Here is a 20,599-nt window from a genome sequence, read left to right on the forward strand (position 1 = left end):
CTTTATGGATGACCCCTTATGAATATACGTACTTCACTGCGCCTAAATAACCCCCAAAGCATTACTTTTACTCCATGATAAAGAATCGTATATATTCAGCTGAAGTGATGACGTCACAAAGCTGAATGCTATGCCGTTTTCCGTCGCGTTAGAACGAGGAGCCGTAGCTCAGATGGTAGAGCGCTCGCTCGGCATGCAAGAGGTAGCTGGATCGATACCAGCCGGCTCCCACCACCTCCACCTTCACCATCCACGCTTTTGCATTTTTTCTTTATCCTTTTATGTATATTTCCAGTCAAAACCATTAATAATTGTTTTTAAACTAATAGGTACAGCATTTTTTTATAAAGCCATACATAAGTTCTGACGATGGTTTCATTGATTTTTTTTAATTTATTCTTTTAGTTTAGAGCATTTAAAATAGCAGCTTCTTTTGAAAAAAGATTTTTAAACCGACTTCAACAAAAGGAGGATTTTTTTATGTACGCCGATTACGGCCATTTGTTGGTATTTTTTTAAATTTGGTTGAGTAGTTTTATTTTATGAGCATTTTTAGGCTTCGATAGCCGGCAAAAAACGGAACCCTTAAATAGATTCGTTATTTCTGTCTACCTATCTGTCCGTCCGTATGTCACAGACACTTTTTTCCGAAACTATAAGAGCTAATAGTGTACTGTTGAAACTTGGAATGTCATAATAATATGTATTCTATTAACCGCATTTAGATTTTTACCCAAAAATAGAAAAAAAGCAATAAATTTTGGGGGTTCCCATACTTAGAACTGAAACTTAAAAATTTTTTCTTCATCAAACCCATCCGTGTGGGGGTATAAAATAATTATGTAAATAAATAAAATGTGTAGTGTGTAACTTCTAAAATAAGAGAATGATACAACTAAAAAAATATAAATGTACATACATTTGATACATTACCATGAAAACTTCAATTGAAAATTAGTTTGAACTAGATCTAGTAAGTAGTATTTTTAAAATATTTTTTTAACATTTTTAAAGTTACTACTACTCCTTTCCTCATGAACGCGTAGAGGTATTACCTAAATTGAAATTCATATCAAATACTCAGGTCTATAGTACCTTTTTTAGCTATAACAAAACCTACAGGTTTGGACGGAACCCTCGGTGCGCGAGTCCGACTCGCACTTGGCTGGTATTTGTTAACTATTACGGTGCAGGCAGTTTGCACGATACTTTGTTATTTTGCCCAAATACATAAAGAATTATGATCCGGTTTGAGTGATTCTTTTTTGTTCGATGGGAGATACTTGCAATTTGGTCTCATAAAAAAATATTTAGTTTGACCCAGTAGTTTATGAGTAAGTAGTGCTTAGTTTCTATTAGAGAGCCGTTTTAGTTTTTTAACTTCACCAATTTTAGAGATATCAAGATAAAGCTTGTATTAAACTGTAATCTATGTATACTTATAATAATAAATCTGTAGAGAGGTCAATTCTGTACATGAAATATATTTTCAAAATAACTATCAGGAGGTGATTAGTAATCGATACTGATGCCAAAATGCAATCAGTAAAATTTTTGTCTGTCTGTCTGTCTGTCCGTCTGTATGTTCCTTATAGAAACAAAAACTACTGGACGGATTTTAACGAAACTTGGTACAATTATTCTTTATACTCCTGGGCAGGTTATAGTATACTTAGGAATTCCCACGGGAACAGGAATTAGCGGGAAAATCCTTTTGTATGAAAAATCTAAACCGCTTAAGTTAGACGCTTGAAATTTGGCATGTGGGTACCTTAGTAAACTTAAAGCTTAGTTACAACAAGTAATTCCCGAAATTCCCACTGAAACGGGAATTCGCGGGAAAATCCTTTTGTATGAAAAATCTAAACCGCTTAAGTTAGACGCTTGAAATTTTACAAGTAGGGACCTTAATAAACTTAAAGCTTAGTTACAACAAGGAATTCCCGAAATTCCCACGGGAACGGGTATTAGCGGGAAAATCCTTTTGTATGAAAAAATCTAAACCGCTTAAGTTAGACGCTTGAAATTTGGCATGCATGTACCTTAGTAAACTCAAAGCTTAGTTACAACAGGATATTGCAAAATTCCCACGGGAACGGGAGTTAGCGGGAAAAAACATTTGTATGAAAAAATCTAAACCGCGAAAGATAGATGAAGGGGGTAAAACGGGATCCACGCGTACGAAGTCGCTGGCGGCCGCTATGTGCAGGAAGATACAACTTGAATTATTGTTTATTTAACCCAGAATAACATATAAGCTTTAATTATGACGATCTGTGACAAACTAAATTTCACGCGGGTGAAGCCGCGGGCAAAAGCTAGTAGAGGATAAAATTACGCATCTGTGTAATTAAAACACTGTAACACCAATTGCCAATTGGAGAACATTTGCAAAAACAGCGATTTGCCTGGCCTGTTTAGTGCATTTCTTGAGCTTGGCATTTGGCAGGCTGGCACCGACTCCAAGAATATCAATCATGGTCATAATAAAACAGATCTATTGTATTAAACGAGTTATGTACTACTTTGGACAAAAGACTGACATAAATGTTTCACTCGAAAGCAACATTGACGATTGTGGATTCAACTTGCAGGGCACGTTTTCGATTACTACGACATTAGAATAGGGGTCTCTAAACTACGGCCCGCGGGCCAAATTCGGCCCACCACTGCCATCAATCCGACCCGCGACGCTTGCATAGGTGGGCAGAAAAATTAAAACTATTATGGCCCTTGCAACTTACCGTAAAAAAAATATGGCCCCAAGGCTTCAAAGTTTGGAGACCCCTGCCCTGCATTAGAGCAATAAATACCTAGTTTCAAAACTATCAATCGGTCAGTCTATAGACAACCAGTCGTCCGCGAATAATTTAAAAATGTCAGCCACTTATTATGTAAACTCATGAAGCCTGGACTTTGCTATAATTCTAATATGTACCTAATTCTGCTGCGTCACCTAGGTCTTTCAGAAACGGGCCAGGTATGAGTAGTGGTTTATGGTTTCCAACCAAAAATACCCTTTAGTCACACGAACTGCAATCACATCAACATATCTATTCCAAGAGGCATAAATTGTAAGTGCATGACTCATGCATAGATGAATCACCTTTGCACCCCAGGTAGCACCCCTCATTTGCTAAAACAACCAATTATATGTCTAACCCCCTTGTAATAAACATTATAATGACGTGGGGTTAGAACGTCGGACAAATATCCCTCAAAGACAGTAACAGCGTAGTAGAATTGGATACGGTAGGGCAGTGTTCCGCTAACTTTTTGCATTTAAGGTACATCAAGGAAAATGAAAGATTTTGGAGGTACAATACAATACAGTAAATAAATTTTTAAGTAATTACCTTTATTAGTCTAATCCTTACTCACATACTAAAAATAAGATAATCTTAATTTTCCGAGGCACACCATCTAATGACCACGGTACACCTATAATAATATTACTATAACAAACGTCCAAATATCTGTAAACTAAATACAAAAAACAATAGTTACGGGTACAGTAAGGTGGTCCAATTCAGCCTAAGTATATTTTTTGGATGTGACAATTTATTAATGTATAACAAATAACAAAAGAGACCGACTAAAACTGACTCCAAATAAAAGTTATTAATATATTTATTATTATTAGTTTCCTCCAAACAAAGGTAGAAGCTTCTGTTACTTGGGCGTGATAGTACTGAATGTACTTCCATTGTGACAAAACCTTTAATTTTGTAATGCACTTTGTTTGACCTATTTAATGCATGGGGTGGCTAAACAAAATCACCTGGTATTATTTTTCTACGGTCATTAACCTTTGATTGATTTTGTAATACTAAGTTTGTAAATTTTTAAGTTGTGAGCCTTGACAACATACGTGATGTTAGACCAAATCTGATACTTTTAATGAAAAGTACCTTAATTAAAACTTTTTACAAATAATTGAGCACGTTTTCTATTATTATAAGCGAATTAAAAATAATCTTGACCACAAAAACTTGGAATTGACGAGCGAAAATTTTCGCGCGAAGATTTATTACGACTTTCAACGGGAATCAATAAAAAACAGCAGCTGTCCGCTAAATTTCATTTTCATGCTTTGGAGGTGCCTCATGCTGAATGGACAAAATGCTATGAAAAGTGTTTCGGACCCATGTTAGTTATATGTATAGATCATAGATCATGAAAGAGAATACCAATAAACGCAATTAATACTATTCTAATAATAAACGACTTTGTTTTCATAGTTATGCTCAACACATAAATAGTGCACGTAATAATTAAAATCATTTTGTATTTGCATCAATGCCGCCGAATGTAAAGTTATTAAAATACCCTACCTACTTAACCTAAGTGTAAATAAACTATAAATAATAATACTCATCTACTTGTCCAACAATATGGCAGAGCAAATTTCATCCTCTCAAATTAAGTTAATTCCTCTCACAAAATAATTTTTTTGCTTTATATTCGCCTACAACCCGGCGGATTTACGAGTACAATGTTTTTTTACCTGTTTTCCTTTTTAACGCTGTAAAATGAGTTGATGAAAATCGTAAGGGAAATTGGCTTCATTACCTTTCAGGCGGTTTTTGCAGTATTGTTAACTGATTAGTACTGACATTACCCGAGTTCAAAGTTAAAACCTGGAAGAGTCTTGTAGAATTAATTTAGTAGTAGGTACTTAGAGAAAATGGTTGTTGTACTACTATTATGGTGTGAGAAATATGTCACATTTATCAGTGCTCGCATCTTTCATTTGTTTGGAAAAGCTGGAACTCCTACGTCCTACGTCCCCTTGTTTTTATTTGAGAAATGTACCTACCTACTAGTAGTTAAGAAGGGTCCATATTGGCTCACCTAAAGTTATTTACCCGAAATTGTTCTTCCTAACGATTTTAAATCCGAATGATCACTCTTCCTAAAATTTTTCATCCTAAAGTTTTCATTCATACTATTTGTAGTGCTACCGGCGATGTTCATAACACTCATATTTCCGAAAATTGTAATTAATAATATCATTTATGTAAATATATTTAAACTCCTACTGTTTTTTATCATAACACTTTTATCTCTAAACATTACCATAATATTTTCACAAATACCATAGAATAATAATAAATACTACGTACAGAAGTACGTTCTTCGCGAATGAAACGTAAGGCCCCAGTTCTAACCTAACCTAAACCAATAATTATGAATAGGACCGATTCGTTTCTGGAACTTGACTGAATGACTGGAGCGGGACTCTGGCTTCGCTCGCTCGGCTCGTGCGTTGTGGTCACAGTTCTAACCTAACCTAAACCAATAATTATGAATAGGACCGATTCGTTTCTGGAACTTGACTGAATGACTGGAGCGGGACTCTGGCTTCGCTCGCTCGGCTGGTGCGTTGTGGTCACAGTTCTAACCTAACCTAAACTAATAATTATGAATAGGACCGATTCGTTTCTGGAACTTGACTGAATGACTGGAGCGGGACTCAAGTATACGTGTTAATGCCAACAAACTTGAACTTTAATATAATTATCGTCAAAGAAAGAAATCTAAACAATAAAGATATGACTTTGAATCATCATCATCATCATCATCAACAGCTCTTTACAGTCCACTGCTGGACTATGAGCCTCCTCCACTATAGTGGAGGGTTTTGCCATAATCTCCACGCTAGGCAGGCGGGTTGGAGATCGCAGTTTAAAAGATTGATGTTTTTCAGAGAGCGCTGCTGCCCATTCTCTGTTTGATGTGTAGTCCCTAAGTCGCCTCTTACGACACCCGCGGGAACCCCTACTGACTTTGAATAATAGTGTAAAATATGGTTATGTTTAGAAAATCTAGGAGAACAAATAAAAGTATAATAGATGTTTATTGCTAAAGACATTATGAAGTTGAATGATTCGGAATTATGAACATTAGAGACAGAGTAGTTAGGAATTGTGATTGTTAGGATGAAAAATTTTAGGAACAACATTTTCGGACTTCCAATTTTCGGAGTTGAAAATTTAGGTGAACTTTGGCGCACCCCAGTGGACTTACTTACTTTACTTACTTATGGACCTTAATCTTTGGCATTATTATTATTTAAGGTAAGTACTTTTATGTATATGTTACGGTCAAAGTGATAAATGTGAAAATTATGAATAATCGCCGGTTATTGTGAATAATTACCGCATGATTTGGTAAATGTGATTAATATGAGGTCATTTATGTGTGTATAAAACTAAATAGGCGGCTTAGCCGCCGCACCTTAACCTATTTTTCACTTTAAATCAAAACATTATGTTATAGGCATCATGGAAAAGTAATATTATGCAAGAAACATTCCAAACTCATTATGCCAAATTATATTAATATATGATATCAAAACGTTCAAAAGTTTGGCTGTACACGAGCACGTACACAAGATGTTGTTCTCTTTTATGAATTTTGTTAGTACTAAGGTTGAATTATTAAATAATCACTGTTAAATGTGATTAATTTATCACTTTTACCGCGACGGTCGGTAATTATTCATAATAACCGGTTATTATTAATAATTTTCAATTTATCACATTAACCGTAACATATACATTTCTATTCTGGAAACATACGATGTAACGATATACGATCCCAATGTACCAACATGATGCTATAAACATTTATGACTATGACTATGACTAACTTTTTGTAAGAGCATACAGAGTGACTTTGCAATTAGTAAGTATACAAATTAGGAGCGACTTAGACTCAGTAACATAATGAATTCACGTAAAGAAAACAATATTATTTTTCCACATTTAATTATTTTTATCCGCATTCAAAATTGGCACATGTGGATAATTTGCTTCGTTCATAGAAAAATACATACACACAGTTAACTGCAAAGCTTAATATAATAGATGTAAGAATAGTCTATAAGTCAATGTCCAGTCAATTAGTTACATTCCGTAGATTCTAAGACATTTTAGTTCGCAAGACTGTCAATAGATGGCGTTGTGCTGACTTACATCGCGGTGTCGAAGTTTTAGGCGACCCATATATAAAGGTTTTGAACCACCGTTCACATTAACCATCCTACTTGTTACTAACCGATTGTGGTGACGTAATAAACCCGTCGTGTACTGTACCTCTAGTAGGAAAAACTTTCGAGTTCGTTTCGTTGCGTATTCAAAGTGTCATCGAAAAATTTTGTATGAAAAATTAAACAGCGCCCCCTATATTATAGCCGCCCTAGGGGGCGCTGTTTAATTTTTCATACAAAATTTTTCGATGACACTTTGAATACGCAACGAAACGAACTCGAAAGTTTTTCCTACTAGAGGTACTGAGTTTGGCTTTTATTTCTAAGCTAGTACACCCTCGATTCGACTTTGACCCAAGGGGGTTAAACATGGTCCATCGAGTCGGATAGGTATTGCTCAGACCTATCCCGGAAGCCGTCCAGATAAGGGCGCAGTTTTTGGAGGATTAGGAGTGGTGGTGGTTCCTGTGGTTCCTGGTTGAGGAAGCAGAACAGCCTCCGAGGGTTGGAGCTGCTGCAGCAGGAGTTCGAGCTTGGTGGTGAATCCGGCTTTGGACTTCGAGACGGTGCTGATGAGAAGGTGCCGTCAGGATTGGGATCGGGAATCAATTGGAGGAGCAAGACAAGGACGACGTAAGGCTGACGTCACACGTGTGAGTGAAAAGGACAAAAAACTGTGAGTGCTCTTTATTTTATCAGTGCAGTGCGATAGAAATTTGAACTTTATTTACAAGGAAGAATTAACTTTAACATTTAGTGATCAGTGCAAGTAATGTTTGTATGAAAATTGGAACTTAGAATATTTGCGAGTAAATTTTATGGACTTAGAATATTTCGTTAGTAAACTTTAAGGCTTTTGTTAGTTTTTAAGAGAAATTGGTTCAGACGGGGAATCCATGCCCGATTTTGTATAGAGTTGTTTTGTTTCGAAACACTTAGAATTTTCACGGTAAATTTTGCATGAACTTAGTCTAAGATTTGGTTTTAAAACTATTTACATTTATACACATTATATTTTTTTTACAATCTTTATTATAATTTTATCATCAATTAAAAATTAAAATAATCAAATTAACAAAATGGAGTCTGATCTAATTTTACAAATGGACAATCATGAACGAATTAATAAAGCTTTAGCAAATTTTAAGAAATCGCCGAAAGTGCGAATTACCGAAAATTATTGTCAAACTCGATTAGAGTCTTTGGAAACATTATGGTCTAATTTTACTGATATGCACAAAACATTTATAAAATCATATGGTGCTGAGTTAAAAAATACAGATTACTATGAAAACGATGTGTACGATTTAACAGAAGAAACTTATATTGAGTACAAAACACTGCTTAAGACTTACTTGAGTAAATTTAATAAAGAGAGAGAACAATGGGCTGATGCAAGTGAAAAATCTCCTCAAGGAACGTCTAAAGCAGACTCCTTTAAATTGTAATACCTACGTTTTCAGGAAAGTATTCTGAGTGGATCACATTTAGGGACTTATTTAAATCATTGATCCATAATAATGCTAAGTTAGATAATGTACAAAAAATGCATTATCTCAAGAGTTCATTATCAGGTGAAGCTGAGCAATTGCTTAGACAAATACCTATTTCGGAAGCAAATTACGAGAGATGTTGGACTCAGTTAGAATCTCGTTATGATAATAAACGTTACCTTTCACATTTTATATTAAAAAGGTTACTTAGTCAGAGAAATATAACTACTGAATCTGCTAGTGGCTTAAAAGAATTGATTGATACGACTAACGATTGTTTGAGTTGTTTAGCCAATCTGGGGATAAATACTTCTAATTGGGACATTATTGTGATACATATATTGTGTTTAAAATTGGACAGTGAGTCACGTAAGCAGTGGGAATTTAATATAACTGATAGCACGTCATCTGAAGAACTTCCAACTTTTGAACAATTTAAAGAATTCTTAACCAATAGATATAGAGCACTTGAATTTTTAGATCCAAAAGTAATTTCAAATAAATCTTTCAATAATAATCCTAACAATAATTCGAATCATAATCATAATTTTGTAAAGTTTAAAGCTCTTCATGTGACTAAATCGCAATGTGAATTTTGTTCTGAGACTCACAAACTGAGTATGTGTCGTAAGTTTGCGAGTCAGGATGTCAGCCAACGTCGTAATTTCGTTCAGACCAGTGGGTTGTGTTACAACTGTTTGGGAGCCAACCATGGGGCGAAAGCTTGTCAGAATAAGCTGAAGTGTAAGCTTTGCCACCGTCGCCATCACTCTCTTCTACATCCTACGGGTACAGAAAATTACAGTCCACACACGAATGGTGTTAATGTTGAATCGGACGGGAAGGATAGTTCAAGGGGATTTGGGCCTAAAGGTGAAGCAGGTAATGCTGGTAAATCATCAGCTTTTGTAGCATGCAATTTCTCGACAGGAAATGTGAATCAGGTGTTGCTAGCTACGGCGCTAGTCAATGCCGAGTCGAGGAATGGCAGTAATCAGGTTTTAAGAGCCTTACTAGATCAAGGTTCTGAGGGAAATTTTGTGACTGAATCAACCGTGATTGATCTGAAGTTGAAAAAGTCGCCTATACATGGCACAATTTCAGGTCTGGGTGGAGACAATGGCTTAGTCTCCAAGGCTATGGTTAGTTTTAAAATAAAATCGAGATCAGATCCGGACAAACACTTCACTATACAGGCATACGTATTAAAATCAATAACTTCGTTTCTTCCAAATAGACAAGTAGGTCAGCTAGATTTTGCAGGACTCGAAGAAATTGAATTAGCGGACCCTGATTATAACCGTCCTAACAAAATCGATTTGCTATTAGGTGCGGAAGTGTATAGTCAAGTGATACAGGAAGGCATTCGTAAAACCCCTAATAATACACTTGTTGCTCAGGCTACTAGTTTAGGCTGGATTTTATCTGGGATTGTAAGCTCTCCAGTCAACCAAGCTAGAAGTGTAGTGGCATTACATTGTCAATTACATGAAGGGGATGAATTATTGAAAAAATTCTGGGAAATCGAGTCAGGAATGGACTTAACAAAGGAACAGACTTACACGGAAGATGAAAGAAAATGTGAAGAGATTTTTACAAAAACTACAACAAGGGATAAAGAGGGAAGGTAAGTGGTTAGGTTACCTTTTAAAACAGAAGATCCTGATTGTAAGAGGGGAAAAACAAGAGATATAGCAGAGAAAAGACTTCAAAGTTTAGAAAGGCGATTCGAAAAAAGTGAGAAGTTTCATAAGAGTTATAAGGAAGTAATTGAAGAGTACATAGAGCTGGGACATATAACTGAAGTTCAGAAACCCGATGTAAACCGTAATGAATCAGTTTATCTACCCCACCACGCGGTAATAAGAGAGGACAAAGACACCACTAAAGTGAGAGTAGTGTTTAATGCTTCTCAGATTGGAAAAAATGGAGTCTCCCTTAATGACAATCTTTTGGTCGGTCCAACTATACAGCCAGATCTGAGATATCTCATCATACAATGGAGACTGTCACGAATTTGTTTGACGTCTGACATTGTGAAGATGTACCGGCAAATAAAGGTCCATGAAGAGGATGCGGATTTCCAGAGACTGTTGTAGAGAGATGAGAGTGGAGACATTAAGGATTACAAGCATCTCCGAGTTACCTTTGGTACAGCGTCGGCTCCATTCTTGGCAGTGAGAACTCTCCAACAAGTCGCTATAGATGAGGGCACTGAGTATCCTATCGCTGCTGAATTAGTGCCTCAAAAGTTTTATATGGATGATCTCATGTGTGGATGCGAGGATGTAAATGAAGGTATGGAAATCTATGGTCAAATGAAAGGTTTACTTAGGAAAGGAGGATTTCAATTACAAAAATGGGCAAGTAACGATGAACAACTTATGAAATTAATAGAAAAAGAGGAAAAGAAAGAAGAGAAAAAGAATGGAAATCAGGAATCTAAGGAAAGAATAAATATAAAAATGGACGAAATAATGAAAATTCTCGGACTAACCTGGGAGAGACGTGCTGATAATTTTCGTTACAAGGTTAATATTCCAGATCTACAGCTACCTATCACAAAAAGGAAAATCATTGCCGACATATCTCGCTTATTTGATCCATTGGGCTGGATTACGCCATGCATCATATTAGCGAAAGCAATGATACAGAAGTTGTGGATTACAGGTATTGGGTGGGACGAAGAAGTACCTAAGGAATTAATGAAGGAATGGTGTGCTTATCGAAATGAATTGATGAGTATAACGGATGTGAAAATCCCTAGATGGGTTGAAACCAGAGCTAATGATGTGAAGCGTGAATTACACGGTTTTTGCGATGCCTCTAAAATTGCATACGCTGCGGTGGTGTATCTTCGCATCATAGATTCTGACGGTATAGTGCATGTAACCTTGATTGCTGCAAAATCTAAGGTAGCTCCAATCAAGCAAGTTTCTATTCCACGATTGGAACTCTGTGGTGCTGTGGAACTTACGAGACTGCTGATAGATGTCGGTAGAGTATTGAAAATAGAGAGCTCGAACGTACATGCGTGGACCGATTCGACCATAGTCTTGGCTTGGCTAAACAGTTTACCTAGTCGATGGAAAGTGTTTGTGGCGAATCGTGTATCAGAAATACTAACCTCTATGAATCCCTATCAATGGTCTCATGTGAAAACTAGCGAAAATCCCGCAGATTGTGCCTCGAGAGGAGTATCTCCTGCCAATCTTATAAACCAATCCTTGTGGTTCAGCGGTCCTAGTTTTCTTAGATCTAAAAAAGTTGAATATAAAAAGCCTACAGAGATAGAAACAGAAATGGAAGCAGTAAAGGTACACACATTAAAAAAGGAAGAAAACATTTTTGATATTTGGGAAAAATTTTCATCACTAACAAAATTGATTAGAGTTCTAACCTATTGCAGGAGATTTTTAAATTTACAACAATCAAAGTCTAATCAACAATATAAAGGATATTTAAAATCAGAAGAATTAAGAGAAACACTAAAAATATGCATAAAAAAGGATCAAGAAATTCATTTTGAAAAAGAAATAGAAGCAATTAATAAGAAATTTAATATTCAGAAAAATAGTAGATTAAAAAGTTTGAATCCGATATTAGACGAGAACAATATATTAAGAGTGGGAGGAAGGTTGGAAGAAGCTGATTTAAGGGAAAATAAAAAGCATCCAATAATAATGGCAAAACATTCTTCACTGACCAAGTTGATTATTGTCGATGCACACAATCAGACTCTGCACGGTGGACCACAGCTGACACTTAACTATATAAGAAATAAATATTTCATTATAGGGGCGAAGCAGTTGATAAAAGCTCACGTCAGAAAGTGCGTTGAATGTGTGAAAAACAGCGGACGCACATACCAACAGCTTATGGGCCAACTTCCTTCAGTTCGAGCAAAACCGGCTCGTCCATTCCAACACAGTGGAGTGGATTTTGCAGGGCCCATCCAAATGCGTACTGCTCGGGGTCGTGGTCACAAATCGTACAAAGGATATATATGCCTTTTTGTATGTATGTCCACGAAAGCCGTTCACGTAGAAGCTGTTAGTGATCTCACAGCTCAGGGCTTTCTCCAAGCATTTAAAAGGTTTGTGGCAAGAAGAGGTCGTTGTGAGCATATCTGGAGCGACAACGGTACCAACTTTGTAGGGGCCACCACAGAAATAAGAAAACTCTTTGCGGATGAAAAGGATGGCATCTTGGCAGAAATAGCCGAAAATTTAGCCAATAATTGTACGACCTGGCACTTCATTCCGCCACATGCACCTAATTTCGGGGGATTGTGGGAGGCGGGAGTTAAGTCCGTCAAACACCACTTAAAACGTGTGATTGGAACTTCCACTTTAACCTTCGAAGAGATGGCGACGGTACTGGCACAAGTAGAGGCATGTTTAAACTCTAGGCCTCTGTCAAGACTGAATGAGGATGCAGAAAATTTAGACGTCTTAACTCCGGGTCATTTTCTAGTTGGAGAGGCTTTAGTCACGGCACCTGACTATAATTATGAGACCTCAAATGTAACCTCACTCAGAAGGTGGCAATACACACAAAGAATGAGTCAGGAATTTTGGCGAAAGTGGTCTCAAGATTACTTAAACCAATACTTTCACAGGTACAGATGGTCAACGAAAGCGCCTCAACCAAAAATAGGAGATATTGTGTTGGTCAAAGAGGACGGTCTTCCCCCATGTCGTTGGCTGTATGCTAAAATTATCGAAGAGCACCCCGGTCGTGACGGAATTACGAGAGTGGTTACATTAAAATGCAAAAATTCTATAATCAAACGATCTGTTAACAAATTGTGTATTTTGCCGGTAACTGAGTGAAATTGTTTATCTTAAATTTTTGTAGGTACATACTAGTAAAAATCATGCATGAATGAACTTGTTACCTACTTCAATTTTATTTTACATTTTTATCAAATTATACAAAAGTAATTATTATTTACTTTTACCTGTATTTTACTGTTTTAAGAAGAGTTTGGGTTTATGTGGTTTTATGATGTTTTTGTTTACACAATTTTAAATTGTATTATATTTTAAATCTTAATTTCGAAGAGTTAATGTGAACAGTCATGGTGGATACGGCGATAAGTTGTTAATTGTAATATGTGTTAATAGGGTATTTTTAAATGTTATTTGACTGGTTTTGCGATAATATGTATAATGTGTCCTACTTTTACCATTGTGGTCATAGTGGGCGGTTCCGTATTTAGAAGGACAAAATGTCAATTTGTCCTTAGTGGGCGGTAAATGTAAGAACAGTCTATAAGTCAATGTCCAGTCAATTAGTTACATTCCGTAGATTCTAAGACATTTTAGTTCGCAAGACTGTCAATAGATGGCGTTGTGCTGACTTACATCGCGGTGTCGAAGTTTTAGGCGACCCATATATAAAGGTTTTGAACCACCGTTCACATTAACCATCCTACTTGTTACTAACCGATTGTGGTGACGTAATAAACCCGTCGTGTACTGAGTTTGGCTTTTATTTCTAAGCTAGTACACCCTCGATTCGACTTTGACCCAAGGGGGTTAAACAATAGACATAATGGTACGCGAAAATAAGCCTATCAATATTTTCAATATTATTTTCGCGAGAAATAACACGATTTTGTGTTGTTAAATTGTTCTAAAGAGCTTAATAATAATATTATTTTGCGCTTAAAACGGCCTCTACGTGTTGGATCTGTATCCCCATTCCCCACGCAAGCCTTATATAGGACCGGGTCACTTTTGACCCGTGAGCTCCAAAGCGTACAAACATAATAATAAATAAATAAACTTTATGCTTCTGCACTAGGCTCGCAGGCCTGTATCTTATTAAAAAACATTGGATACTGATTACAAATCACCCAGTATAAAATCTTTTGCGTACCTACAATTAAAATGCGTCATGCATGAGTTCCCAATGCCTTTAGTGCAACTCACTGCGCCCGCCACGAAATCGCGCCGTCTGAACTTATTAAGTTATGTCAATTCCACGTTACCAAACTGTTCGAGGGGAGAGATTCAAAGGGTAGACCGAGGTTATTACTTAAATAACAATGTACCCCTAAACTGCCCCTAACAAGATAAAATCTTAGTTTCATAATATAATTCGATGTCATCACGAATATTGTTGATTGAGGAACGGGTAAGTTATCACAGGATTTGTAGCTTAGGAGCTAAGATTGTGTTATTTTTTGCACATCTACAGGGGGATATTTAGATTTATTAAAACATCCGTACCTCAAACGACACACTTTCAGTTACTATCAAAATCGGCTTCAGCATTCCTTCCAGACTTCTTCGTTATTTTTACAACAGTGCAAACTTAAAAAATCGGATTATGTCGACTTCGAAATCGACTTCAGAAATCTTTCATTGAGGTTATTTTACATACCAAAGTGTACATGTTTTTTACCAGTCGCCAGCAGATCTATCCATCAAAAAACGTTTTTCTCTAAGGATTTTTTGCATTATGCCACTAGCAAAAAGGTAAAAAATCATAAAGACAATTTGCCATTTTATGGCAGCATCAAGTACAGACTGGCGACTGTTCAATTCTATAGGACATTTAGTGCTGCACCGTTATAAATTTTCCCGATATCGAAATCGATATACTCTGTAGGTACAAAAGTGAGCAATATTATCACAGAACTTAATCATAATTACCTCCTCTCCCTCACATTATTTGGAAGCGGTGCTATGAGACATCATTTTAATAGGTGATGGTAGGAATTATGTAGAATAGAATAGAATTATGTATTATTTTATTCGACAAAAAGTACCTACAGAAGAAAAACACATAGAGAGAAAATAAATGTACTAATAAAAATGTAATAAAATGTTAAAAGTTCTAAAAGTTTAATTTTTATAATACATAACTCTGAGTTAGTGTTTCGTATAAAATTTATTTTTGATGCACGAATCCATTTGCTATTCAGTAATAATAATTAATTTACCTATTTATCGTAGCCTTCTCTACCTCGATGGCATTTCTCTATCAAAAACTGTACGGGTTTTTCATTACTTCCAGTTATTGGTTCCATCCACGCGCGATTTTGCTTTAAAGTTTTCCGAACTTACAATAAATTATTTACGAATGATCACAATAAATACTTGAGTTCGTTTTGGGCAGCCTTGGGGAGTGGACGTGCGCAACACGTGCGCTCCAGACGGTCCGACCCTAAAAGGCACTTACAAAGCCCTATAAATGGCGTTTGACGCCGACGCGACGGTAAAACCCAAATGTTCTAACAGTGAATTACCCGAAAACATAGTCGCGATTAACTATTAATATAGTCAGATGTGCAAAAAATAGTGGTTATAGATGAAAAATTTTGTGTGAGAAAAACTGTAGGTGAGAAAAAAGCATCGAGTAGGTGACAGTGACCAGCACAGCGCCTAAGCTAAAAGCCTAGAAAACTAATCCGACGAAACCCGGTGAGATCTTTCCTTATCTTTCTTTGTTTATAAAATATTTTGTGTCAATTACCTTGCCAAAAAGCACCAAAGCGAACGCATAATTATGATCTAGTATTTTCACTTAAAAATATGTAACATAGATCGTATAGTTTGTCAAATGAAAAGCTCTAACTTTTGGTCCATAAACTTTACTTTTTTATTAATAATTTTGATACATACAGATTCTACATGTACTCTACATATTATTATCTACATGTATTTTGCTTCCTGCATGTCATTATAGTAGGTATAAATAATAATCGATAACAAAGAAAGATCCCTACAAAACTTTCACCAAAAACATTCTATAAAAGACATCTATTGCACAAAATTTCAAAGCGAATACCAAGAAAGGTCAACATCTGGTCGCCATAAAAAGTTTCCAAAAGCAATAAAATTTAACTTCACTATTGCACTAACATTAGTAGATGGACACTTTAAACACATTTGCCAAAATACACAAAAAAAATTGAAACAACAGAGATCCTTTGCTTTGCAAAAACAACTAATAGTCACATGTGCATGTCGTAAACCATTCAAAAGTACAACCCATACAAAAAAGAGGTGGCCCGACTAACATTTTGTTGAAAGCATGTTAAAAACAAAAGACTTGACGCTTTGACAATGCAAAATACAATAACACCATAGTCATAATTCACTAACCCTCTAGTTATAAGCCCCTTTCTACAGCTAAAAAACGAAGGCATACACTTTCAAACTACCTGGCGATAGAAAATATCTACTTTGAGAAAGAGCTTACCACATCAACGAACCTATGTAGGTATCCCAGAGTTGATCAAAAAGCGACCAGACAAGATCTTGTACATTTTAACGAGAGATATAAACCTAGCGGTGAAACAAGTGAATCAGCAATCAAATAGCAGACTAGGTACCTGGAAAATCATCAAAGAAATCTTGAGCCTAAAAGAATCAGGATTACTGCCATATTTACACATGCGTAGACAAATACTATCAACAGAACATCAGCTTACCGGAATCGGAAAATTGAAAGAGTAACCGAACATAGTACAGTTTTAAGAGACTTAAATGCACAGAGTAGGTCAAGGAATTTTGGAAAAGGTCTTCATCATAGACAGAAGAAAGATACTCCGCCTAAAAAAACTTATTTGATAGCAAGAAAACTCAAAAACTGGAACCAAAACCTTGCCATTGACTATTTAATGAAGAAATCCTATAGGAACCACAAAATATTCAAATCGATTGCAGAAACTACGTATTCCAATAAGAAACTACAGATTGCAAACAATTTAAGGTGAACCTACAGTGTACACATACAGCTCAACAAGCTCTGCTCTATAACCTCGTCGGAAAACGGATTTCAACCAGAAATTTTTAATCTAATAAGATCTTTTCAATGAGAATACATTCTTTCACCAAGAGCATAAAAACCTAATCCAACGAGACAGTTAGCACTGTCTTTTACCTCAAGAAGACAATTCATGGATATCTTGAAGACATCGGAAAATAACTTAATTAGTGAAAGAAATTAAAAATACCCACGGAAAAAAAATATCCACGAAACAGTGAAGAAATAAAAACCTGATGGAAAGGAAGGAAGAAACTCAATGTAACAATCACCCTGCATAAAGATCATTGAACTAAAAAGAAATCATACTAGATTACACCAAGGCGAATCGTTTAATGTTAGGAAAATATGAACGCGTTTCTAGTGGCCCGCCGTCCGCTTACCGCATCAAGCACTATCCAAGAAACGAAAGACAGAAGACTAAATTAACCCACCATAAAAAGAAATAAGAAAAGCAGCACAAGAAACATTAGATATTGAAAAATAATATCAAAAGACAGCGAAAAAGACGACCAAAACCCAGAACCACATATATCGACGGAATAGTCAAAAGTGCAAACAAATCAAATAATCGAAGAGAGAAGATTTATTTAGCCCAAGACAAAAAAAAATAGATTTAAGAAATATTTGACCAAGGGAAAACAGACAACAAAGAAGACGACAAAATCCCAAAACCACAGTTATCGCCGTAGTAATTAGTAAAAAAAAAAAAACAAGAGTCAAGTTTTTAAGAGGTTGTGGATAAATGGAACTAAAATTTAAACATCTACTATCCAAGAAATAGAAAAGAGTGAACAAACTCAATTATGACACAAAGAAATAAGAAATGAAGCAAAACAAATATCTGACCCGGAACATGTAAACAAAGAAGAAGACTTCAAAAACTCAGTACCTACCTAACACAGACCTCAGGAGAAAAATGAAGATATTCTAGCAGCAGTACAAGAACCAAGACATCTCACCAAAGGCCGGACCGCCCATCTCATCGCATCAACGCTCAGTCCTATCAACGATAACCCGTCTTTACCTATTTTCCTAGACCAGGCTCAGGATGCATATCTACTTGGTTGTGGTCGACCGGTTGCGGTTTAAAGACGCAGCGGCTAGTCGGCCGTCCTCTCCCATCCCAGAGCGTGTCTTTCCTTAAAATCGTGCCTCCTGGTATGCCGGTTTGACCGGAGCAGGCCTCGTCCTGGCTGGGTGAGCACTATCGTATCGTATCGTATCGTACGAATGATCACAATAAATACTTAATTAAATTTGGCTAATTGAGCATGACAAGTATTTCAATATATTTGATTATTTGATGGACTGCAAACAATGGTCAATTAGTCTGTGGTTAGTTTAAGGCTTGGTATTTCTGCTAAAGTAGGTATTTCGCGCTGTCAAAATCTGCGCGCGCAATACTTCGCCGAAGACAGCGCGCCAAAGAGCTCTCGCGGCTACACAGTATAGAAATACGCAGTTTAGAAATACGCAGTTGGTTAGGTTAGGTTGACTTTCTTCCGTTCAAGCGTCACACTCACAGCACTTTCTAATACAAATCATATCCAAGTGATACAAATTAAAACAACTTTCAAAATTTTTGGGAATATATTTTAGAATCGAATAAATATAGAATATAACTGCCAAAGTAAACACGGTTCAAAGAGGCGTGGCGTCACCCGACCTTCCGGAAGTTCCGCGCCGGCTAAAAGAATTTCAAGATTACGTCACCCGACCTATCGGTAGATCCTCGGGAGCTTGAGCGATTGGAAAAACATTTTATGATCAGTTACTCGTAGTAGCGATTATTTAGAGCTTGGATAATAAATTATAGTTGTTGCAATTCACAAAGCTTTGCATGTGGTTAATTACATTAATCAGTACACGCATCAATTTTGTTCAGTCTTTTTGTTTATTAATAAATAAAAATATCATACTAAAATTGCATACATATTTGTTTGTATTGGTCTGGGTGTTTTCTTTCCATAATTTATGTATAACGTATGTACGGGGCTCTGTATCGAAAATCACTATGAGCAATGAGCATCACATACTGTTACCTGGAGTGCATTACCGCAGCAAAATTTTTATAAATGTTGTGCTTTAGAGAGTCGAGATTATAACAGATAATTAGTCCATCGTGAGCAGAAATTTGTCCACTAATAGCAAAATTCGTTCAAAGTATAGTTTTAAAGTTATTGGCTAGAAGATTATTTTATCTTGCAGCTTAGACCTTTAGCTACAGACCTTAGACAGTATTTTTGAAACATTCTTACGCATGGTGGAGGAAGGGACGCTCTAGAGCAGTGGTTCTTAACCGGTGGTCCGTGGACCACTGGTGGTCCCTGGAGGCATTCCAAGTGGTCCACGATGTGCACTTGCACACCTTGGTCAAAACCACTTTTAACTGATTTTTGCAGTCAAACTGGTTTTGACCGATTATGAGGTGGTCCCTAACAAGACAGAAATTTGGTAAAATGGTCCCTCATGACTTAAAGGTTAAGAACCACTGCTCTAGAGACTCAAAACTACAAGGATACACATGAACTCCAGTTTTAAATCCGTTGTTATCTGCTGCATCTGCCATGTTTTTGGCTATAAGATTCTTCTATCTTACGGCTTAGACCTTTAGCTACAGACCTTAGACAGTATTTTTGTGAAAATTCTTACGCATGGTATAGGAAGGGACGCTCTAGACACTCAATTCTACAAGGAGTCACATCAACTCCAGTTTTAAATCCTTTGACATCTGCTGCACCTGCCATCTTTTTGGGTAGAAGATTCTTCCATCTTGCAGCGTAGACCTTTAGCTACAGACCTTAGACAGTATTTTTTTGAAAATTCTTACGCATGGTGGAGGAAGGGACGCTCTAGACACTCAAGTCTACAAGGAGTCATATGAACTCCAGTTTTAAATCCGTTGACATCTGCTGCATCTGCCATCTTTTTGGGTAGAAGATTCTTCTATCTTACAGCTTAGACCTTTAGCTACAGACCTTAGACAGTATTTTTTATTATTTATTTGTGTCAGTGTACTCTTCTAAAGAGTATAAGATGATTGTATGTAGGTACTATTAAAATGTAATTTTAACTCATTGGTTTTGTCTCATACTTGAGGAATGTACTATGTATCATGAGTAGTCTTCGTTTAAAAGGATGCGAACGATTTAAACAATAGGTAGACAAAATTGATAATTCTTAATTATCAAAAATTTAAGCTTTCTCCAGTAACACTGATATTATTATACTGTGACTCATCAAAGTCATCATTGTCAAAAATATTGACAAATCGCGAACTGTCACGGCCATAAAACTGACACGCGTCCGTCCTCCGTAAGCGCCA

The 20,599-nt window shown here is 36.4% G+C and overlaps 1 protein-coding gene across 1 annotated transcript in view; it reads left to right on the plus strand.

Annotated features, from left to right (window-relative positions):
* The first annotated feature begins 9,107 nt into the window (after positions 1-9,107).
* LOC135087201 (uncharacterized) overlaps positions 9,108-20,599 on the plus strand; it is a 45,373-nt gene continuing 33,881 nt past the window's right edge. The window contains exons 1-4 of the mRNA XM_063982041.1: positions 9,108-9,629; positions 9,888-10,114; positions 10,163-10,376; positions 10,587-12,863. Coding sequence (XP_063838111.1) covers positions 9,108-9,629; positions 9,888-10,114; positions 10,163-10,376; positions 10,587-12,863 — 3,240 coding nt within the window. The remainder of the gene's footprint in view (positions 9,630-9,887; positions 10,115-10,162; positions 10,377-10,586; positions 12,864-20,599) is intronic.

The sequence above is a fragment of the Ostrinia nubilalis genome, chromosome Z (assembly GCF_963855985.1).
Source record: "Ostrinia nubilalis chromosome Z, ilOstNubi1.1, whole genome shotgun sequence".
Lineage (NCBI taxonomy): Eukaryota > Metazoa > Arthropoda > Insecta > Lepidoptera > Crambidae > Ostrinia > Ostrinia nubilalis.